The following is a 24900-nucleotide window of genomic DNA, read 5'->3' on the forward strand; positions in this document are numbered from 1 at the left end:
CTTCCTGGTAGGTATCCCTTATTTTATATCACTATTGTTTTTAGAATTATGTTTAGCACTAACGGGGTGACCTGTATGCCTTCTAGGTACTGCCGATTGTGTCGTTGCCGACTGCTGTTTTTGCCACCCGTTGTTTACCTACAAAGCTGCCTTAGCTGTCCTGGGCTAGCATGGAAGATAACGGCGAAGACGCTAACGACCACTCCTTTTAAACTTAATCCGGCTATCTGTTGACTTGTCCTTGTGTGTTTCCACCTGTCCGTGTCGCAATTAGTGTGTGTCTGTGTGTGTAGAGTAGGCTGACCAAACGTCCTCTTTTCCCCGGACATGTCCACTTTTTACGTCCCGTCCGGGGCGTCCGGGGGGGGTTTATTAATTGATGATAATGTCCGGTTTTCGGACATTATCTCGTCGCATATTTGTTTTTGCCTCGTCGCATATTTGTGTTTCTGGGTCTTTCACATAACCTACTAGTTATTACCATTGTATATGTCTATGGTTATTACGGCCTTCGAAGTTCTGGAAATGGTATCTCCCTTACGTTCCACCTTCTTGCGCGATCTGACTGTAGAGAGAGTCCGTCATTGGGCGACCGATCTCAGGGTTGCCAGAGCCACGATAATTATCCTCCAAATACGACCATTTTGAGCCTTTGGTACGTTACTTTGCCATTTCCAATCTGGCAACATTGAGCACCTTGCCGCTTCCACTCTGTTTACAACAGCACATTACATCTGCAGCCATGCCTAAACGTAAATGTAAGTTCACGGACGAACTAAAGAAAAGATACCCATGTTTTCGCCCCCCCTCGCCCCCCCCCCCGCGACGAAGTGTCCTCTTTTTCACAAACTCAAATCTGGTCACCCTAGTGTAGAGTGTTTGCGCGTGCGTGTGTGTTTGTCCTGGGGAAAGTGTTTGGTTTAATTTGGGGGATTCTGTTTATGGTTTGTTTTGAGCCCTGCTTCTGTTAAGCCACTGGCAGGAGGCCTTTTCATAGCTGCGGATAGCCAGTGGGCTATCACGCATGTTTAAGATCTGTGGCATCCCACACAGCAAAAGTACTCCGCGCCGGATCCGCCGCGGAGGTATTGCGGCTTCCGGAACGGGCCCGCGAAACGGACCCGTATCGGGGTCCACTTGCACGCCGCGTTGGATCCGCTACGGAGGTGGATCGCGGACCCGCCGTGGCTCCCCGCTGCCTCCGCTTCGCATCCACGAAACCTTACCTCCGCGATGGGTACGTTCGGGACCCGTAAATTGATACATACATCCGTCGCGGACCAACAACGGACTCATAAAAATCGTGGCTCATCCGGCCCGGATCCGTTTGTCCTTCCAAATCCCTTCTGTTCTCGTGTAGGATAAAATAGGATAAACTAAACTATTTGATAAAACTAAAAACTATCGCTAGAACTAGGCCTACTACAGCAATATAGGCGTAAAGCTTAAATCTGCATTGCAAATTAAAAACTTGTTAACGATAAGAATCAAACGTTCAATATTTTTTTCTTTATTGATTATGTTCTCAACTGTTTCAATTAAGACTACGGCTGTGAGGGACTAGATGGGGGACGGACACCTCCTCGTCTCTTTGTCGCCCGATCCATGGCCAGGTTAAACCACCGGATGGTGTGCTTGGTGACCTCCGCATCGGTGACCGACTTTGTGATCGCATTTTTCCTCACAGCACCTGAAATCAGACAAATATGTTTATGTTTATGTAGCATTCAAAACCAAGTAGGCTTACACAATACAATGTATGAGATAGGTAAGGAGATTAAATAATAATAGGCCTAATTAAAAAAAAATACGAAACATGACTTGCAAAGTTATGAAGGTTGTGGGGATTAAAGGTCCCATGACATGAAAATCTCACTTTATGAGGGTTTCTAACATAAATATGAGTTCCCCTAGCCTGCCTATGGTCCCCCAGTGGCTAAAAGCATCTAAGCTCCTCCCCTTACTCTGCCTGGCCCGCCCAGAGACGTTGGCCCGCCAATGAGACATGACCGTGCGAGCGCCACATGCGTGTGTGTGAATACACACACTGTAACGCAAGTGTTTCTTGTCGGTTCTTTGACGTCTCTTGTATTTACACAACGAGACTGTCGTGGGGGTTATCTGAGCCATGGTTGAGAAGGAATTGGGGAAAAGGAACTTTGGCTTTGACTCGGTGAAGTACATGAACTGCGACATGCCGCCTGTTGCCGCGAGGCACCATCGCCCGGCAGTCGGCAGCCGGCAGCAGGCAGCGCGCGGTTCAGTCTACTACAGGTTGATGTGGAAGTTTGCACTGTAGGCCAGAGTTGGTTGTCAGATCGAAGCCATTTATTTCAGATTTGCGCTTTTGTCAAATGGTCCCGCTTTTATGATCGCAATGCTTTTTAGTCAGCAAGCCAGACCTCCTGTCTTAAAACTTCCAAATGCAGTGCCTTTTTAGTCAGCCAGCCAGATCCTCTCGGTGTCTTGTTACACGCTTTATAAGTTAATTATATTTAAATTATTATAGCCATGGAGCCTTTGATCTGTGCTGAACTGATTTGACACCGAATTTGAAACTTGTGACGCAGGAGGTCTGGCTTGCTGACTAAAAAGCGCCTCCCGCCGTGCCCCGTCAATGAATGAATGGCCCGGGAACCGCGTGCACCAGGCAACGCGGGCATCGCAGCCCTGGAACCACGGACACCGCGAAAACAGATCGCGCGCAGAAGATATTTTGTATTTGAACGGCCTTTTCGTGGAGACTACGCTAAAATGATGCAATCGTGCCTGCCTACAAACATGCAAGCGAGCAGCTACATGCTGCTAGCATAGGCTAGGAGTAGATAATGGATATGGGCATTAATACAGACCAGACCGACACGGGGCTCATTTTCCCCATAATGACCGGCGTTCTATACATTGTCCCTTACATAACATAGTCTGCCGAAATTGCTATTGCATTTTAAATCAAATACACTCACATGATCAATCACTACTCGGTTCTACTGCTAGTTCAATATCAAGCAAAGTCATTACAATACAATTATAGCATAGCCCCTACATGATGAAAACAGAAAGGCCAATGTTTACTGTGAATGTCGCAATATCTCAATTAATAAATGCACTTACTCAGTCAAGAGGATTCAGCCCAAAGTCGAAAAAGCACAGAAAATCTCAGATGATGTCTTGACCTTCTCCGGTTCTTTAAGCGTCTGCTATAGCTGTTAAGTTCAACCGTTATAAGTGGGCGGAGCCATCCTCTGTGAAAGGCGCGTCCGCCTCCAGGTATCCGAAATGGGTCCGATCAGGATCCGTTTTTTGACAGTGGGTGGAGCCTCCCTGCGAAAGGCGCGTCCGCGTCCATGTATCCGAAATGGGTCCGCTCAGGGTCCGCTCAGGATCCGCTGTTTGACAGTGGACGGAGCAATCCTCTGTGAAAGGCGCGTCCGCGTACAGGGATCCGACATGAGTCCGCTCAGGATCCGCTGTATGACAGTAGAACTTTCGGAGGCGGAGCTGATCCTCTGGGCGGCGCCCAAACGGATGAGACAGTTACGCGGGTTTGGCGACTTGAAGGCAGAGCCGCCTAGGAGTCTCCTGCTATGTGGGATCCCGCCACGTAAACCTCGGCCCGGACCAGCCCGAGGGTTGGTCCGGGATGGCCGATACCACCGTCACCCACCAGCCGGCGATGGAGAGCACCTGCCGAACCCCAATCAGCGGTATGAGAGACACCTGGCTGGACAGCCAGGGAGACTCTTTAAAAGGAGCAGGTGGACTGACAGCACGGCACGGGAGCAAGGAAGAAGGTAGCGCTCTGGTCCGAGAGAGCCTAGAGGCCCACGAAGGCCCTAGAGACCGCGTTTACTTCGTGTTTGATTTAAGTTGTATGTAATAAATGCCTTAGATGGCTTGTCCCGCACACAAATGTGTCATTTATCCGTGGAACCCGGCTCATTCGAGGATGAAGATCCCACTACGACCCCCCGGTAGGGACGCCGCCGTCGCCGCGAGGGACGCCGCCGCCGCCGCAAGGGACGCTGCCGTCGCCGCGAGGGACGCCGCCGCCGCTGCAAGGGATGCTGCCGTCGCCGCGAGGGACGCTGCCGTAGCCGCGAGGGACGCAGCCGCCGCCGCAGGAGACACCCGGCCCAATCGAGATACCTGCCTGGGCGGGTCCCTCGTCTACCCGAGGCTTGGACAAAGGGTGGAGGAGTGTGGCATCCCGCCACGTAAACCTCAGCACGGACCAGCCCGAGGGTTGGTCCGGGATGGCCGATACCACCGTCACCCACCAGCCGGCGATGGAGAGCACCTGCCGAACCCCAAGCAGCGGTATGAGAGACACCTGGCTGGACAGCCAGGGAGACTCTTTAAAAGGAGCAGGTGGACTGACAGCACGGCACGGGAGCAAGGAAGAAGGTAGCGCTCTGGTCCGAGAGAGCCTAGAGGCCCACGGAGGCCCTAGAGACCGCGTTTACTTCGTGTTTGATTTAAGTTGTATGTAATAAATGCCTTGGATGGCTTGTCCCGCACACAAACGTGTCATTTATCCGTGGAACCCGGCTCATTCGAGGAGTGGGTTGCCACAGATCCTTTTGGGCCTGGTTTGTGTATTTGTGTTATACTTTGTTTGTTTTCTTACTTATTTCCTTTTGTGTATTACATTCTGTGAGTTATAGCACTTGTGGTAGGCCATTCTATAGCGGCGGTTCATTAAGTGATCTGCCCAGCCACCCAACCTTAGCCTTGGTCATTTTGTGTAGTTGTGTTTGTTTTTGTTTGGTCGTTTGTATCTGCCCTCATCTCTCTTCTATTCCTTTGTTTCCAGGCACTGAGTGCCCACAGCAGGGAGGCAACTAGATCCCTTAGGTGGTGGTGCCCCTCTTCCCGTGTGTGTTTTCACGTGTGTCCTCTTGGAATTTCTCTTATTTTACAATTTTGATCCTGTGTTGCTGTGTGTATGAGCGAGCACGAGTGACTGTTTGGTGTTTATGTATCTCCCCCTCCGTCTCCTGGTATCTTGCCCCCTGCTGGTAAGCCTCAGCCCTAATCACCCTGTCTATCCCCTACATACAGTGTGATTTCATTTGTCATGTTTGTTACATGTGGAACCCACATGTTTTAGCTAATAAAACAACTTCTTTTTGGAACCTTGTCTCTGGTGCCGTCAGTCAACGAATGTGTGTGCTAGATAATTGTTTTGAGTTATTTGATTAATATATCCCTGGGTGCAATTCCTAGGGTGGCGTTGTCGGCTAGCTTGTTTTTCCCTTAATGCCACACTAACATTCAGCTTCAGTAAGAGCTAGGATGAGTTTTCTGAGTTCCCCAAAATTAGGCCAGGTGCCTGGCAAAAAGAGGCCCTTTCACGATTCTGATATTAATTTGGGCAAGTGAACATTATACATTCGGGCAAGTCGAACATGATCTGTACTTGCCCGATGGGCAAGGGCTGTTGAAACCTTAGTGTCAACCCGTCTCTGACAAAGCTCCCAAGTTTGGCGTGCGTTCTGTACGGCTCTTGGTGCCACATCCAGCCTCTCCTCCGGATTTCACCCCCAGTCCAATGGACAATCCGAGCGAGCCAATCAGCAGATGGAGGCAGCACTCTTTTGCATCATCCACGCCAGTCCCACCTCTTGGAACACTCAGCTCCCCTGGGTCGAATATGCCCACAACTCCCTAGTAAACACATCCACATGTTTATCCCCTTTCATGTCCTCGCTGGGATAATTAGCAGGACAATAAGCGTTGTCTACCTCTCCCCCCGTTTCACTCGTCCCTTCGAGATTGAGACTATCATTAACCCCTGTGCCGTTCGTCTCAAGACTCCCCCCATCCTTCCGTGTTGTAACGAGATCGAATAAGAACGCACATTTCGGTGCCTCATAACGGTGTCTGACTTTTTTTAACACCCCCTGCCCCGCCCCCATGGTGTTGCGGCCTCAACTTGCATTAGTGCTGGGCGATATACCGGTTCACACCGAATAACGGTGTGTATTTTCGTTAGGATATGATTTTTTTATATACCGCCATACCGGTGTAAGTTCCATATTGGCTCGGCTACCAGATCGGCTCGGGGTCCGTCGTCTGCTGATTACGTCACACAATACGCTATCTACAGCAATAAGGTCTTTTATGGCTTAAATTAAAGAGCCTGTAATGATCTTTCATTTTGAACATAGACCATTCCCAACCTATCTGTATGGATAGTTTTCTTCTAAAAACAAAACATCCCTCGGAATCATCTTGGCTGTTAAGATAAGCCGTCCGTGTTGCCAGATTGGGCACATTTTCAGCCTGATTTGGCTACTTTGAATCACGTTAGGCTGGAAAAACGGGACATATGCCCAATCTGGCAACACAAACCGAAACTAGACAGACCTACTCCCGCTCACACATGTGCTCGCTGTGGTTGCTATGACGACAGCCAGAGCTACAGCACAAAACAGCCAATCGCAACTGTCCCTTAGCAGCCAATCACAATGTAGCCTACGCCCATTCAAGCGTACAGCCAATGATATTGTGTAACGTAATCAGCAGACGACGGACCCCGAGCCGATCTGGTAGCCGAGCCAATATGGTACTTACACCGGTGTATTTGATTACACAACGTTCGGAACGCAGCGCCGCGCGACACTGTTTCAGACGGGACCCTTTTTAATGTTGTGCTAAACACGCAAGGTATTCCTACGACTTTCTTTATAGGTCCATAACTGCAAGGCGTGGTATTTCAGGCCATCTGGTAAAAGAGTGTGTCACGGCTTTCAAACATATAAACTATAAACCGTATGGGCGCCTCGTGACTCAGGACGGACTTGTCAACGCGCTGCGGCATCACTTACTTGATGTTGTTTTGATTGAAGATCGGCAGGTTGTAGTGGGTGCGTGCGTGAATGAAGGAACGTGTGTGTGTGTGTGTGTGTGTGTGTGTGTGTGTGTGTGTGTGTGTGTGTGTGTGTGTGTGTGTGTGTGTGTGTGTGTGTGTGTGTGTGTGTGTGTGTGTGTGTGTGTGTGTGTGTGTGTGTGTGTGTGTGTGTGTGTGTGTGTGTTGCGAGCGAATGTAATTTCAACAAACAAACAAACTCAAAGCCGATGCATGCATCCAAACTATCTGTTCAAAACAAAATAAACAAATCAAAAACAGTCGCTTATTCCTTTCAAATACTTTTTCTTTTTAAAACTTGGGAATTAATACGGCGCGGTACCGAGCGGTTGAAATCAATGTTGGCGTCTCCTGTGGCTGCCTTACCCGCCTGCGTTATATTACTTAATATGACTTTGGCAGTAATGTAGCGCCATGCACGCAAGTGTAAACGCGAGCAGCATAGATGTGTGCCTGCCTGCTTTCAGCGAGTAATTAATATTATTTGTAATTATTTTTATTTTTTAAAAATATATTTATCAGTCACAGCACTCACAGCAGCCTTTCCTCTTATGGTAAATCGAGCAATTTAATGCCAACCGTAAATCTTGCATATCAAGTAGGCTAGCAAACACCGTAGCCATTCAACTCAGTGTCCGCTGACTTTCTGCTTAATGTGAAACTCATAATAAGTCGTGCATGCATGCAAGTGTGTGCGGTATCGCTTTTTTTAAGTACCGGTTCAAGAACCGTTTTAGCACTGGAACTGATTGAAAAGTACAGAGTAGGCACTGGTATCGGATAAAACCCAAACGATACCCAACCCTAGTCGAGTCCTTGCCTGCCTGACTGCCTCCCCGTTACTGAACCCTCGCCTGCCTGACTTCCGCTTGCCTAGCTCCGGCTTGTCGTTTACCCCTTGTCCCAATAAATCCCACTTCCTTTCACCCCGTCTCTGCCTCCCTGTGTTAAGCGTTTGGGTCCCCTCGTTCTGTCTCCTTAACACCTTTAGGTCGGGTAAGAGTCCCAACGTGGATACCAGAGAGACTGTTGATCTGATTGCACTTTCTTAAATGCTGATCTATTTTACTCATTTCTTTGAATATATATTTTCTTTTACTTATCTATTATTTTATTTTTTGTACGACAATGTTTATATGTGAAGCACTTTGAGTCTGCCTTGTGTATGAAAGGTGCTATATAAATAAAGTTTGCCTTGCCTTATGTTATGAGTATTCATTAGTTCATGACACCGTCATGTCATAGTTATGACAGTGACATCTCACTCTTATGTAGACACCTACAAATAAAGTGTTACGCTCTCTTCTTTAGTCACCAAACACACCTGGAGCCCCCAGCGGGCGGGGCTGGTTCTCTTGGTTAGATATCAAAGGAGGCTGGAGGGGGTACATCTGTAGGGAGCTCTGCTGCAGTTGCAGGGAAGGATCCCTGCGGTCAGAGGGCGTCGAGGCTGCAGGTGAAGGCCTCTCTTCCTGCTGTCACAGGGTGGTCGAGGCTGCAGGTGAAGGCCTCTCTACCTGCGGTCAGAGGGCGGTCGAGGCTGGAGGTGAAGGCCTTTCTCCCCGCTGTCAGAGCGGTTGAGGCTGAGTTGGAGGCCTCTCTCTGCGGTCAGAGCGGTTGAGGCTGAGGTGAAGGCCTCTCTCCCTTGTTTCAGAGCGGTTGTCTATGAGGCTGCTCGACGGCCAGATCCTTCAGTCACATTGCGTTGCCCAAAGCTGTTTCAAAAAGAGGACGGCTGGGCTGAGCAGACAGTGTTACATATCTCTTCAGGTCCTATTCCTAAATGACCTAAAGGTCCAATGTCCTTAAGTTCGGAGGTTGAGTTCCGAATATAGTAAAGAAAGGTAAAGAAGTTAACAAAACATCATAAATATATATCAAATCCAGAAATACTTAAAATAAGTATTGATTTTGCCAAATCAATTTGGGTACGTACATCTGTCTATCTTCTGTCTGTCTTTTTGATTTTTTATAAATTTTATATTTGTTCTGACCAGGCCATAAGTTAGTTCATGGTTTGTGTGTGTGTGTGTGTGTGTGTGTGTGTGTGTGTGTGTGTGTGTGTGTGTGTGTGTGTGTGTGTGTGTGTGTGTGCTCAAGAGCCCAGCGGGGGGGGTGCAGCCCTGGGTCATCTACAGGCCCAGGACGGTGCGTGGCGTCCTGGGGCAGCAGGTGCTTCTGACCGGCGTGGTTGCCGGGGAGCCGCCCCCCCTCCCCCGCTGGTCGGGGCCAGGACACAACGGGCCCCTGGAGGCGGGGCCTGAGTACACGCTGCTGCACAAGGAGGGACTGATTTCCCTGCTCATCAGGTAAGCACATACCAGGACAAGAACATGCTCAGATAGGTTAACATGCTAAGACATGCTAACATGCTAATACTGGCTAACATGCTCAGACAGGATAACATATTAACACAGGCTAAGTTGGTAACACATGCTAACACGCCTAGACAGGCTAACATGCTGACATGTTGTTCCTTCCTCAGGTGAGTCAAAAAGCACCACGCTGGAGACTATGTTAATACTCTGAGGTAAACACACATTAACAACCACACACACACACACACACACACCCAGACACACACACACACACACACACACAAACGTCTATTTGTGTGTGTGTAGTAGGAGAGTACAAGGTAGGAGAGTGCGGCTGTTTGACCAGACTCTGTGATGGACAGACCAGGGGTCTCATTTATAACCGTTGCGTACGCACAAAACGGGGCTGAAATTGGCGTACGTGACTTTCCACGCCAAGGTTGTGATCTATAAAAAACCAACTTGACGGGAGAATGTGCGCAGCCCTAAGCAAACTCTGACCCATGCGTACGCATGGTTTGGAGGAAAAGGAGAATTGGAGACACAGATGGTGTGGTGGTGAACTGAAGTCAGACCGAAGAATTGTAGAGTGAGAAGAACGATTATGTTTTATCATCACCCTTCATAAATTTAATTTCAACCCCTATCATGCGTATCACAATAATTTAAGTCAACTGCGTTATTTCTCAGTTATAACTCCAGAAACATCTCCTTAGAATAGAAAAAAATAAATATTCTCTATATTTAATCCCGGCACTATACTGTCCACTGACGGCGCGACTGCATGGAATAAAGCATCTGTCCAACATGTATCAATAACATCATATTTTTATGTGACACTGTAAACACATAATCAAATGTCAATTAAATCCCAAGTGTGGAAAACCAAGCCACACTCCTCATCACAATCGTTGTCCGTTACTCTTGATGCTTTTCATGACAAATAAGGCATTAAAAAGGGGTTATGTTCAAGAACATTTTACGTGGGTGATTACAAACTGATTATCCAATGTGTTCTCGGTCAGTCTTATAACCGTAACCCTATAAATACAGAGGTGAGCGCCGTGGTAATGCTGCACCATATGGCACTTCTGGCAGACCATGCAAATGGCAGGATTCGGAGGGAGAGGGTCTTTAGGGACCATAACGATTTATTGGTAGGCTACATACAAATATGAAGCCTACCTTTATGTCAGACCACTTTTTTAATTCTGGGACTGTGCGCTCCGTGCTACTGACAGAGTTCAATGCTGCAGCAACATGTTGCCACTCATTCTGCTTTTTGTTGTTGGCGATCCCAATCCCGTGACCGCCGAACAAAACTACTTTTCGGGCCTCCATCCCACCCACAAGTGTCTCCACTTCAACCTACGTGAAATTTCGCTTTTTTGATTTTCTCAGTCCTTCTGCCATTGTTTCCGACAAGACATAATACTTGCATCTGAGTCTGTTTTATATGCAGATCGCAATCATGAAGTAATTTCCATTGACCATTTATGGTTAAAAAGGGGCATGTACAGGGCGGAACGTGAAGCTGATTCAGCTGCGCACACTTGTATGCACTCTGTGATTTATAAAGCAAAGATTGCGTACGGTGTCCGTACAAAGGGTTTTATAAATCTGAATATTTTTTGGCGCACGCAAAACTTGGCTTTTGGGCGTACGTACACTTTTAGTAACGATGCCACGCACAGTTTTATAAATGAGACCCCTGGAGAGGAGTAGGAGGAGGGCAGGTGAGAGCAGCCTTCTCTCTTCTTCCTACTGTCTTGTATCGTTCAACCGCTGGTGCTCTAGCACTACGTTCTCTCTGCCTCTCTCTCCATTGCTCCCGTCTATATCTATTATCCCAACAGATCGACCTCCATGTCACATATATACTGTGTTTGTGTGTGTAAAAATCATTCTTCATCTAAAAGTTTAAAATAAACCTTTAGAAGTTCAGAGATAACAGGACCATCCCCATCTCTCTCATGTGTCAGTTTCTTTTTCTAATGCACATGTTTGTGTGCATATAAGGGTCTGTGTGTGTGTGTGTGTGTGTGTGTGTGTGTGTGTGTGTGTGTGTGTGTGGGTTTGTGAGAGAGAGGGAGTTTGACTGCGTTCCAGGCTGTTCTGGGTTCATGCCCATATTGGGGCATTAGAGTCATCTGTGATGTAACGCGTCCATGCAGCCTGTCCTTTTTACTTTCCCATCTCCCTGCGTTGTGATTGGTCCAGGCCTGGTCCTGCGGGCCCAGAGGGGGGGGGGGCGGAGCCAGAAGAGAGAGAGGAACAGGGGAGAGAGGCAGCGACCAGAGCAGCAACACTCCTCTACAGCTGGGACGGAAGAGCCTGGACCAGGAGACACCAGGCCAGGAGCAGGTCTCTCTGGGGCAGAGAGGAGCAGGTCCAGGAGCAGGCCCAGCATCAGCAGGAGCAGCAGGAGCAGGAGGGACAGGTCCAGGAGCAGCAGATCGAAGGGGCCTCCTTAGGCGCAGCGCAGAGCCGCAGGAGCACGTCGATGAGCAGCAGCGTCTAGTCGAGGCGCGACAGGTGGACTTCCGCAAGCTCCCCGCCCCCCACGGGCCCCCCGGACAAAAGACCCCCGCCCCCAACGAGCCCCCCAGCCTCAAGACCCCCGCCCCCCTCCCCCCACCACCCATGGCCTTCAGAGCCAACCTGAAGGGGTCAGGGGTCAAGCCCCGGCCAGAGGAGGAGAAGAAAGGCCCCCAGCAGGTGGACTTCAGGTCCATCCTGGGTAAGAAGACTACCCCCAAGAAGGAGGTGGAGAACACCCCCAAGAAGGAGGTGGAGAACACCCCCAAGAACGGAGAGAAGGAGGCCAAGAACTGTGTGGACGCAGGAAGAGGAGGAGGAGGAGGAGCAGGAGCACCTGACTTCAAACAGAAGCTGAGTAATATCAACGTGTTGGACGGTCAGAAGCTCAGGCTGCAGTGTTGCCTGCTGACCGCTGACCTCCGTGATGTCAAGGTCACCTGGACACTGGACGGGAAGGTCATCAAACCATCCAAGTTCATCGTCCTGGCTAGCGAAGGTGACACACACACACACACACAGCAGTCATACACACACATACACACAGTCATGTAAACATACATATGTGCCTACCTAAATACAAAGACTGATGTCTAATGATTTCATCGATATACAGAGCTATATACAAGGATATGTGTTTGTGTGTGTGTGTTTGTCTAGGTGTAGATGTGCGTAAACACAAACACACACACAAACGCACGGATAGCTAAGTTGAAGTCCAGTAGATTCTAGATGCTAATGCTAGCATTCTAGATACTAGTCTTTGTGTTGAGGACAGACAGACCAATCAACTCTTCATTACCATCTGACGGAGTCATGGTCAGACATGACAACTGCCAAAGGCCTCCATGTTGGCTCCATGTGAGGGCTCAGCAACTTTGAGTCTATTACACCTGGTCATGGTGTTGGCTTGTTGCCTTGGGTTGTTGCTGGTGTACATATTGTGATGCCATGTGATGGTATAGAAAGTAGATTGATGACTACTATTTGCTGCAAGGGATATATATTTATATATATATATATATATATATATATGTTTATACCACCTGCTACATATAATATACCTTGACGAAGATCTTAAATAATAAAGTATATGATATGTAGCAGGTGGTGTATATGTAGAATATACCTTCTTTAATACCTTCTATAACAGGGCGTTTCACACTGATAGGAAGTATTGATATGAGATGTATGACATGTACTGTGTTGCAGGAGGGCTGTGCTCCCTGACCATAGAAAAGGCCCTCCCAGAGGATGAGGGACAGTATAAATGCCGCGTGGAGACCAGCTTAGGGAAGACCGAGACCTCCTGCATGGTCCTAGTGGATGGTGAGTACCACGTGAGCCTGACACAACTATACCATTCCCATGGTTTTATAACTACACATTTAAAAACAAATATAGTACCCCCCACTGACCACTGGGGACCTGGGGCCCCCAGTACAGGAATATATGTTTGGTGGCAAACGTTTCTGGCCATTAACTCTATAAATTTGTTCATGACAGGACTCAATCTCAAAAAAACCCTCATTTTGTACAACATTATGTATCTGGTAAAGAACACCCCTCCTTCATACCACCGAGGAAGATAGGAGTGATACAAATATCACAAAATAATATTTTCTCCTTTACTCCTCTCCTCCTCTCTTCTGTCCTCCTCTCCTATTCTCACTCCTCTCCTCCCCTTTACTCCCCTCTCCTCCTCTCTTCTCTCCCCTCCTCCTCTCCTCTCTCCTGTCCTCTCTCCTGACCTCTCCTACCCTCTCCTCTCCTCCTCTTTTCTCCTCACTCCTCTCCCCCACCCCTCCTCTCCTCTATCCTCCTCTCTCCTGTCCTCTCCTCACATCCCCTCTCCTCTCCTACTCTCCTCTCCCCTTTCCTCTCTCCTCTCCTCTCATTTCCTCTCTCCTCCTCTCCCACCAATCCTCTCCTCCTCTCCCCTCCATTCCCCTACTCTCCTCTCCTCCTCGCATCTCCTCTCCTCCTCTCCCCCCCTCGTTTTTGTCCTCTCTTCTCTCCTCCCTCCTCTTTTCCTCCTCCCTCCTCTTTTCCTCTCCTCACCTCCTCTCTCCCCTCCTCTCCTCACCTGTCCTCTCCTCCCCTCTCTACTTTTCTCTCTCCTCTGCTCTTCTCTCCTCCTCCTCCTCTCTCCTCCTCTGTCCTCTTCTCTAGACCCAGAGGACAGTACTCTAGCTGACAGGAAGAAGAACTCAGGCCCAGCGTCTGAGAGTGAGTTTCCAAACTATGCAGCCTCGCTCTCCTTTTGTCCCAATAAGGAGCTGCAGCTTGGAGCCGCTGCCCACTGCTGCGCTACCACACACACATGCACACGCACACTCACTCACTCACACATATATGTGTATACATGGGACACACCAGAATCGGCCATAGAAGTAGCATTGATTCCGGCTGCTTGAAAGTTCTATAACAAGCTGTGTAACTCAAAGAAACAGTGCCAATGTTTGCAATTTGATGCTAATTCTACCACAACGATGCTAACATTACCACTGTGATGCTGACATAACCATAGTGATTCTAACATTACCACGGTGATGCTAACATAACCACGGTGATGCTGACATAACCATTGTGATTCAAACATTACAACAGCGATGCTTACATAACCATGGTGATTCGAATATTACCACGGTGATGCTAACATAACCACGCTGATGCTGACATAACCATGGTGATTCGAGCATTACCCACAGTAATGCTAACATAACCATGATGATTCGAACATTACCACGGTGATGTTAACGCTACCATGGTGTTTCTAAAATTGCCACAGTGATGCTAACATTACCACGGGGTCATCCCTATGTTCCCCGGGTCCTATGTTCCCCGGGTCCTATGTTCCCCGGGTTCTATGTTCCCCGTTTTTCCCAAAATGGGTCCTATGTTCCCCTGTAGCCTTACATACCGGGGAGCAAAATACCCTTTATCGGAAAAGCGGGGAACATAGGACCCTTTTCTGGGAAAAGGGTCCTATGTTCCCCACAATCTATCAATCTTTAAAAATATTTAAACTCTGACGCGACATTTGTGTGATGACAGCCAATCGGCGTTCAACAGCGTGGCCACTGAGTGACATGTGTAACGTAACAGCCAATCAGCTTTCAACCGGCCAACTCCGGGGTGAACTGCAGCATTGAGGAGAAAGTGATTGTTGCCGTTTGCGACTCACGTAGCTCTTTATATGATAGTATATAATATAATATAATTGTATAATAATATCACGGCCAAAAACTCTGTGCGCCTCCCTCTTCCACAAAAGGTAAAGACATGCAATGGTAGTTATCTTGGCCGGAATTTGGCAGTAATGATATCGGGGAACATAGGACCCCTTTTGGGAAAAGCGGGGAACATAGGACCCTTTTTAAAAAATGTTCGCCAGTCTCATACAAAGAGGGGAACATAGGACCCGGGGAACATAGGACCCGGGGAACATAGGATCCGGGGAACATCGGACCCGGGGAACATAGACACGCTCCCCATTACCACAGTGACGTTAAGATTAGCATAGTAAAGCTAATATTTCCGTAGGAATATGAGTAGGACGTAGGTAGGTCTCTGCTGACAATGCTAGCACTGATACTAGAGTGGTCAAAGTCATAGTTTAGCGCGTATCTTGCATCTTATAACCTTTGTCATTATTATATTGTTTATATTGTTAATACAAGTTGTGTCAAATGTTCTGTGTTTGTGTGTGTGTGTGTGCGTATGTGTGTGTGTATGTTAGTCTTTTATGTAGTGTATAGCGTCATCGACATGTTACGTTCCTTCGTTGCTGACTGCAGTCACCGTGTAATAACGTTACTTTTTATAAGCTGTGAATTTCAGTCTCGTATTCCAGTTATGTATTCATTCAACACGATGTATTCCTAGCTTTTATACTACCAAAATTACCAAAAAGCAGTGCTAGTGGTAGAGCAAATATTTGTACTTACTTATTTTTATCATATATTCATTTTCCATTAATCAAAATCATGGTTGCTCTGCGGTGCAACTAAGGAGCAGGTAGGGGTTAGACAGTGGATACAGAGGCAGGTCATTAAGGAGCAGGTAGGGGTTAGACAGTATAGCGACAGGTCATTCATGAGCAGGTAGGGGTTAGACAGTCAAAACAGAGACAGGTAATTTAGGAGCCGGTAGTGGTTAGACAGTCAATACAGAGACAGGTTATTGAGGAGCGGGTAGAGGTTAGATAGTACAAATACAGAGACAGTGAGTGATGTGTCATTTTAGTGCGTTCAATTAACCCTGATCTACTCGGGTCCTCTTGTCTGTTCCTATCAACCCCATGAAAGGTATTCCTCTCTTTGCCCTCCTTTATTTCTCTCTCCTCCCCCTCCTCCTCTCTCTTCATCCTTCCTTTCTCTCTGTCCATCTTCCTCTCTTTATTCTCCTCTCTACCTATCCCTCTGTCTTTGTCTCTCTGTATCCGTGAGGTTTATGTGTATGCGTATGTGTGTGGTGTGTGTGTGTGTGTTTCTCTCTCTCTCTCTCTCTCTCTCTCTCTCTCTCTCTCTCTCTCTCTCTCTCTTTAAATGTTAGGGTGCGTGCGCTGCTCCATGACCATACATGGTGTGGAGGACTCCCTCATATGCACTCTCTCCTTCGCACATCTTCCCCAGACTGGTGCCACAGGCCCAGCATGCTACATGTAGCCTAGCATGCTACATCTAGCCTACATTTACATTTAAGGGAAATTTTGTAGATGCTTTTATCCAAAGCGACTAACAAAAGGTACATTTGTCAGATGAAAGAGAAACAATAATATATCTCTTTCGGTACAGTAAGGATGTTCATAGAGCCAAGTGCCAAGCACTAACAATCGCTAGGCTAACCCGTTCCCCATATACAACAAAAATAGCAATGTTAAGATGCTACATGATGCTATTTTCAAGTGCCAGGGGGTCAAATGGGAGAATTTAGGTAGGTTTGAATACCAGGTGTGCTGCAGCGTTCTGGATACGCTGCAATGCTTTGATCACGGAGGCAGGGAGTCCAGCCAGGAGCGAATTGCATAGTTTAGGCGGGAGACGACGAGCGTTTGGACCAGGAGCTGAGCAGCTTCGCTTGTGAGGAGGGGAAACCAGCGGATGTTGTAGAGAGCAAATCTGCAGGATCGGGCCACCACGGGAATGTTCGTCGTGTAGCATAACGTGATGATTTTATGAGATGAGTGGGAGTAAATGTCCAGTATTGCACCAAGGTTTCACGCGTTTTGTGATTGAGATACCACAATGTCCTCGACAGTGAGCAGTAGGTCTATGTGAGGGCAATCTTTCCCTTGCACAAGGAAGAGCTCAGTCTTGTTGAGTTTAAGCTTCAGGTGATGGGTCATCTAAATGCTGATGTCCGTAGGACATTCTGAGATCAGGGTGTTGTCAGAGGAGGGGGAAAACAGGAATCTCTGAGGAATCCAAACCATATGATGTGTTGACAGCACAAGGATATGGTATATAGGGAGAACAGAAGGGGTCCCAGTACAGAGCCTTGAGGGACACCAGTGTCAAGAGTGAAGGGTTTGGACAAGGAACCATTCCATGTGACCTTATAGGTGCATCTCAGTGGAATGTGCAGTCTTGAAGCCTGACTGATGAGGGTCAAGCAGATTGTTTTGTTAGCGATAGGAGGACAGTTTTGGAAAGGAATGAAATAAGAGATATCGGTCGGAAGTTCCGGATGTCATTGGTGTTAAGCCTATCATGTTACATCTAGCCTAGCCTGCTACATTGATCCAAGCATTTAGCATTTATCCTAGCATACGACATGTAGCCTAACATTCTACATATCGCCTAGTGAGCTACATTGCTACTTATCGTTGTGTTGTTATTGTGTTATTGTGTTGTGATGTCGTGGTGTTTTGTTGTAGCTCACTCTCTCTATCTTTAACAGGCTGGGGTCACAGGCCTAGCATAGAGTTACAGTTAGCATAGCATGCTACATGTAGCCTAGCATGCTTCATGTTGCCTAAATCTAGCTTAGTGAGCTAAAATTGTGCATTGTTGATAACTGCCCCATGACTTAAGGACTAAAGACTCAGGTGGCCCCTGGAGAGAGTGAGGGAACTGATTGGTTGAGAGAGATAGAGTGTAATAGATGGTGATAGAGAGTGATGGAGGGTGACAGAAAGTGATAGAGAGTAATAGATATGGTGATAGATAGTTCTGAAAAGTGCTAGAGTAGTATAAAGAGTTGTGGGATAGTGTAGAGAGTGAGGGTTACTTATTCAGCCGGCAGGGTCGCATGGCTCTGAGATGGAAAATAAATACTGGAGGAGTTATATCCTGGATTCCTTCAGGGAGTATTTTTAGAATGTCCATATGAGGACATGAAAACCACAGACACTCAACCAAATAGTATGTACTCCTACGTCCCTCTCTCTCCCTCCCTGCTCCCTTCTCCTCCCTCCACTCCTCCTCCTCTCCCTCCCCAATCCCCTCCTCCTCTTCCTCCCCCATCACCTCCTCCTAATCCCCCGCTCCCTCCACTCCCCCTCCTCCTCTTCCTCCCCCATGCCCTTCTCCTCTTCCTCCCCCCACGCCTCCTCCTCTTCCTCCCCCATCCTCTCCTCTCCCTCTCCTCCTCCTTGGTTGCTATACTTCAGTATATGGCTCCAGATATGTCACCGCTCTTAAAGACACAGAATACAGAGATCAATACTACCACTACTACTACCACTACTACTACTACCACTGCCACTACTACCACCACCACTACTACTACTACTACTACCGCAACTACTACTACCACTACAACTACTTCTGCCACTAATAGTACTACTGCTACTACTACCACTACTATGACCACTACCATTACTACTTCCACTACTAATACCACTACAACGACCACTACTACTGCCACTATTGGGATAAGACACATGATTCATGTCAGATGACCAGTCCAGCAGGTTTAATCAGACTGTTGTATCTCTCTGCAGGTGAAGCCCGGATTAAGAAACCAACAACGAAGACCCCTCCTAAACAAGGTACGGTCTGTGTGTCTGTACCGCCGTGAGGAGGGGGTGTTGGGGTCAAGGGTCTGGAGCAACTGTACTTAGCAGCACGGTGACCTGGTCAGGGCTGGGGACTCCAGATATAGGAGCTTTGGCACTGCGTTACCAAACTGCATTGCTACAACATGTAGGTGTCAGGGAGAGGCACACAGACACACATAAAATAATACTTACATACTCACCAACCCTAGTGTGGTAAGAGTATCTGAGCAAGAGTGTCTGAGGAAGACACCTCAACCTACCCCAACAAGCTGTGACAAGAGTGTGAGCCTGTGTGTGAATGGTTGTAAGTTGCTTTTGAAGGTCTGCTAAATGCCCTCCATGCAAAATGCAAACTTGTGCATGCCGGATTTTTGTGTATGTGTGTGTGTGTGTGTGTCTGTGTGAGTGTGTGAGTGTGTGTTTTTACTGTGTGTGAGTTTGTTTTTCTGTGTGTGTGTGTGTGTGTGTGTGTGTGTGTGTGTGTGTGTGTGTGTGTGTGTGTGTGTGTGTGTGTGTGTGTGTGTGTGTGTGTGTGTGTGTGTGTTAGTGTTGGCTCGTTCGTTCGCGAACCGGTTCGAATGAACGAGTCTTTAGAACGCACGAACCGAACCGGTTCGTCTCTCTCGTTCGTTCGGTCGTCTTGTTCACCATTCGATTCACCGGAAACTCGACTGAACGAACAAACGAGTTTCCGGTAGCACTAACTCCACTGAGTCTGACTGACTCAGCTGAGAACCGTGCAATGGCGTGCATTCCATGATGCGATTCACCGTTACCGGAAACTAGGCTGAATCGTGAACGACTCCTCCACGTTCAGTCGAGATCCGGTGAATCGATTCACGGGAAACTCGACTGAACTGGGAGGAGTCGTTCACGAATCGTATGTTCGTTCAGCCTGGTTTCCGGTAGCGGTAAATCGCATCATGGAATGGACCCCATTGCACGGTTCTCAGCTGATTCAGTCAGACTCAGTGGAGTTAGTGCTACCGCAAATTCGACTGAACGAACGAACAAACGAACGATTCGCAAACGACTCCTCGTGGCGAACTGAATCACGCGAACTGGGTCACGGAAACTAATCATTAAATCCACCAGTAGTGTGTGTGTATGGATTTGTGTGTGTGAGTGTCTGCATATTTGTGTGTGTGTGTTTCTGGGTTGTTTCTGTGTATGTTGTTAATGCGTGTGTGTGTGTGTGTGTGTGTTTCTGTGTTTCTGTTTTATTTCTCTGTATGTGTGTGTGTGTGTGTGTGTGTGTGTGTGTGTGTGTGTGTGTGTGTGTGTGTGTGTGTGTGTGTGTGTGTGTGTGTGTATGTGGTTACTGTGTGTGTGTGTGTGTGTGTGTGTGTGTGTGTGTGTGTGTGTGTGTGTGTGTGTGTGTGTGTGTGTGTGTGTGTGTGTGTGTGTGTGTGTGTGTGTGTTCAGCCCTTCCTCCTCAGATCCTCCAGTTCCCAGAGGACATGAAGATCCTAGCCGGGGAGAAGGTGGAGATCAGCTGCCGCTTCTCCGGAGCTCCGCCCTTCAGCTGCACCTGGCTCAAGTTCAGGAAGCCGGTAGGACACTGATCAATACTCATCAATAACCAAATGATCAATAACTTATCAATAACCAAATTATCTATACTCATCAATAACCAAATGATCAATACTCATCAATAACCAAATGATCAATAACTTATCAACAACCAAATGCCCAATAACTTATCAATAACCTAATGCTCTATACCAGGGGTTTTCAAAGTGTGAGAGAGTGAGCCCCCCCTCAGAGAAAAAAATTCAGCTTTTTTTTCTAAAGACCTGTGTTTTGAAAGCTATCTTAATTATTTTACACATTTTAAACATCTCTGATCATAATTTTAAAACATTTGAAACATATTTTTTAAACATTTGAAACATATTTTTTAAACATTTTAAACATATTTCTGAAACATTAAAACATCTTTGTGCGTTTTTAAACACATTTCTTAACACAATTTAACCTTTTATAAATACATTTGAACATCTTAATCTGTGTAAACTGCCAGTTTGCACAGATTCATTCAGGGTCCCCGACTCTGAATTTTCAGAGTCGAATCAGATCTGCTTTTTCAGTCCAGAGATTCGACTATTCGGCGGGGTTTGTTTACCGGCGTTGTTATGGTGACCTAAATTATTATAAGCAACTGAAAACGATGCCGGTTTGAAACTAAAACTGTGATTCTGAAAAAAGTATAAATGCTATCAAAATTCCGTTTCGATAGTATTGAAGATACAAGTGTGTAGATTTGTTTAATGGTTTGAACGATGGTAAACGGTTGAAAAATGAATGAGTTACGATGTCTAGATTAGGTGTATCAGAATGGGCTGACGTCTTCAATGAAAACAGCTGAAAACGAAGCGGTACGAAACTAAAAATGTGATTCTGAAGACATTTTAAATGATATCGAAATTCTGTTTAGATATTATTGAAGATACAAGTGTGTAGATTTGTTAAATGGTTTGCACGAAGATAAACGGTTGAAAATCGATTTAGTTAGGTTACTTCTACAGTTGAAGTACGATTGATGATTTGAATCATCGACTTTCAGGTTTTTCTTCGGGTTTATTTTTTTCACACGTCGCGCCCCCCCTGAAGAACTCTGGCGCCCCCCAGGGGGGGCGCGCCCCACAGTTTGAAAACCACTGCTCTATACTCATCAATAACCAAATGATAAATTCTCATCAATAACCAAATGATCAATAACTTATCAATAACCAAATTATCAATAACACTAAAACAAAGTAATGATTAATCAATATCTAATATGAATCAATAACTAATATGAATCTATAAATAATATGGATCCATAAATCATCTCCAACTATTGATTGATCCTGTTCCTCAGATCCAGCAGGGTGCCGGGGGGGTGAGCATAGAGAGCAGCGACAGCAGCAGTCAGCTGATCATCGCCTCGGGCCAACAGGAGCACTGCGGCTGCTACACCATCGAGCTGAAGAACAGCTACGGCCTGCGCCAGGCTGCCCTCAACCTCACCATCGTGGGTAAGACCTGACCCTTACCTTAACTAACCCTCACCTTAACCTCCCCATATTGAGTAAGACCTGACCCCTAACCATTAACCCTCACCTTAACCTCACCATCGTGGGTAAGACCTGACCCTTAACCATTAACCCTCACCATAACTTCACCATTGTGGGTAAGACCTGACCCTTAACCATTAACCCTCAACTTAACCATTAACCCTGCCCTAAACCTCCCAATCAAAGGTAAAGCCTGACCCTTATCTTAACTAGGGATGGGCATGATTAATCGACGATCGACTAATTGATCGTTAAGGATTTTGTCGATTACGTAAAATTTTCATCGATTAAACTAATGCAGTGTGCAATTAAACATTTAACCACAACGTGGGCAATATTTAAATATGCGGCTCCTCCCCCGCAATAAACATCCCGCTTTGAACAGTGAACTCTTTACGCCTAGCAGCTATAAAAAGCTATAAAAACTACAAAATGACTATTAATCAGTCCCTCCAGAAAATGCGGCGTTTTTTTGTGATTTATGCGGCCAAAAATCCTTGATTATGCGGCACGTTTTCTTAAAAAATGCGATGAAATATGCGGCATATTTATGCAATTTTATGCGACGAAATTATGTGAACTCGCGAAAAAATGCGGGAACTTGCAAAAAATGCGGGAACGTGCGAAAATTGGGGTTTGAAAAAGAGGGGGAAAAAGTGATTCCCCCAACACCCTGTTCTCACTAGGCTATTACCTTAATGTAAAGAGTCATTTCTTATTACTTTCTATGAAAAACAAGCATACTACATCACAGAAAGTGCTCTGAATATTTACAATTTACAATTTGACCTGACGAGCTGGCTGTCGCCTTGCATGGTTGACTCTGTCGTCTGTGTGTCAATGTGTGTATTAAACGATGTAAGTCGCTTTGGATAAAAGCATCTGCTAAATGCCCTAATTGTAAATTGGAATATATAAGTTCTAGTCTTGTTTTATTTGAGACCTTAAAGGCACCCAGTGCAACTTTCGAGGCTTAAAAATAAACATTCAATTTCTAGTCTTTTTTACACGTAGTAAGTTTCAATAACTCCATACCATTACATATCGACATTCAAGCAGCAAAGATGAGACGTCGTTGTGTGGTGAGAACTGATAGAAAATCGATAACAACAACAATGCCGCCATTTTCTTTATTTTTTGTAACCTACAATAAATAAAGCAGGCTTCCAGTCAATGGAAAAATGGCTTCTCCCCACCGGCGATTGTTGTTGTTTACGATTTTCTATCAGTTCTCACCACACAGCGACGTCTCATCTTTGCTCCTTGAATGTCGATATGTAATGGTATGGAGTTATTGAAACTTACTACGTGTAAAAAAGACTAGAAATTGAATGTTTATTTTTCATTGAATGTTTACATAAAGTTGCACTGGGTGCCTTTAAAACATGGCTCAAACTTACAAAACATTGAGTACAACTTCTGTAGCTTTACAAAAATAATCTGCTAAAACGTCTGTAAAAATGAATAAATAAAATATAAATAAATAAATGTTCAAAGGAAGCTTTTCAAAAGAGTAACAAAAAAGTGCAATCTTACAACTGTAAAGTTGAATCAACTCATTGAATGAAACTACAACAGTCCACTGTGAAAATAAAAACTAACTGCAGCCTCTAACACTAGCCAATCATTCCTCATCCTCATCCTCCATCCCCTCTCCCTCAACGTCCATCTCCTTAACCATCCTTGCATGTTTGGCTGCGGCAAAGTGTTTTTCCAGCGTCGACTTCCGCCTGTGGTCCAACACGCAGTTGCACGGAGTGCAAAATAATTTGCCCCCACTGTCGTGTAACAATCAGGGAAACTGCTTTGCACGGTCTTTTGCACTTATCTTTGTTGGTAAATGAGACCGCTTCATCTTGCCTTCGTCGCGGGGTTTGCGATGACGTTCACGTCGCGTAATTACGTCACTTCATAACGTTCCCATGGCAACAGGGGGAAATGGCTGCTTTTTTCGCGGAAATTGGCAGTTTATGCGGTGAAAGTGCGGCATATTTGAAAAAATGCGGACCCCGGACCTGATTATGCGTTGAATTATGCGATCGCATAATCGCGTTTTTCTGGAGGGACTGATTAATGCAGGCTATGTGGAAAATGCGCCGACTTTGGCTCAGCCTGACTCCGCCCTCTTCCGCTACATAGCTAAGATGGCTGCCGTTGAGTACGAAAAAGTGTACGTCGCCACACACTTCGCGATTTGACCGTTTTCAGTACACTTATTTTCGCCCGATCTGAATCGGAACGCCCTACTAACTCAAACTTAGACTAGTAAGTACGGATAGTATGGATATTGGAACACGGCGATGTAATCATGAAGCGGACGAGGCCACGGCGAAGTCTGGTGTGGGACCATTATGATTTAAAAAATGACTTCTTGGGGAGCACTATAGGCCTACCACTCAAGGCAGGGTTAGCATCGAAGCAGAAATAAGGAACTTTCTGAGCCCCTGGATTGTGGAAAGTTGTTCCCCCGCCTTGCCAAGTTAGCACAGAGGTATTTGTGCATCACGGCAACGTCGGTCCCCTCAGAGCGGGTGTTTTCGGCGGCTGGACTTACTGTCACCAGGCTGCGGTCGCGTCTGACCCCAGAGCATGTCAACATGCTCATCTTTCTGAACAAAAATCCGTAGACTGGTTGGTTAAGTTATGTTTATGAGCACCGGCTTCGAGCTGCATGCTCCGTTGCTTAGAGCAGAGTAGCGCATAACTATTGAACGGATTTGGTTTAACTGAGTTGTTCATCTAATAATAAAGATCCCAATGAGGAAAACACGCTGCATTTGTATTTTCATTTAATTTTGAATATAAATATATTTTTTAATTTTAATGTAAAATATTAACGATTAATCGACTAATTGATCGTTAATTCTCCAGACGATCGACTAAGACAATTTAATCGAATGCCCATCCCTAATCTTAACCATTAACCCTCACCTTAATCTCGACATTGTGGGTAAGACCTGACCCTTACCTTATCTCATCCTCACCTTAACCATTAACCCTGCCCTCAACTTTACCATGGTGGGTAAGATCTTAAACTTAATCTAGCTCTTACCTTAAGCATTAACCCTGCCCTTAACCTCACCATCGTTGGTAAGAACTGACCCTTAC

At 46.4% G+C, this 24900-nt stretch overlaps 1 protein-coding gene across 1 annotated transcript in view; it reads left to right on the forward strand.

The window, feature by feature from the left end:
* Nucleotides 1-3946: 3946 nt before the first annotated feature.
* The window catches only part of LOC130405729 (myosin light chain kinase, smooth muscle-like), a 28693-nt gene continuing 7739 nt past the window's right edge, over nucleotides 3947-24900 (forward strand). Inside the window, exons 1-8 of the mRNA XM_056610896.1 lie at nucleotides 3947-4242; nucleotides 9010-9180; nucleotides 11664-12226; nucleotides 12940-13056; nucleotides 13900-13956; nucleotides 18677-18724; nucleotides 20159-20286; nucleotides 21597-21753. Coding sequence (XP_056466871.1) covers nucleotides 3947-4242; nucleotides 9010-9180; nucleotides 11664-12226; nucleotides 12940-13056; nucleotides 13900-13956; nucleotides 18677-18724; nucleotides 20159-20286; nucleotides 21597-21753 — 1537 coding nt within the window. The remainder of the gene's footprint in view (nucleotides 4243-9009; nucleotides 9181-11663; nucleotides 12227-12939; nucleotides 13057-13899; nucleotides 13957-18676; nucleotides 18725-20158; nucleotides 20287-21596; nucleotides 21754-24900) is intronic.

Source organism: Gadus chalcogrammus, chromosome 16, assembly GCF_026213295.1.
Source record: "Gadus chalcogrammus isolate NIFS_2021 chromosome 16, NIFS_Gcha_1.0, whole genome shotgun sequence".
NCBI classification, from domain to species: Eukaryota; Metazoa; Chordata; class Actinopteri; order Gadiformes; family Gadidae; genus Gadus; species Gadus chalcogrammus.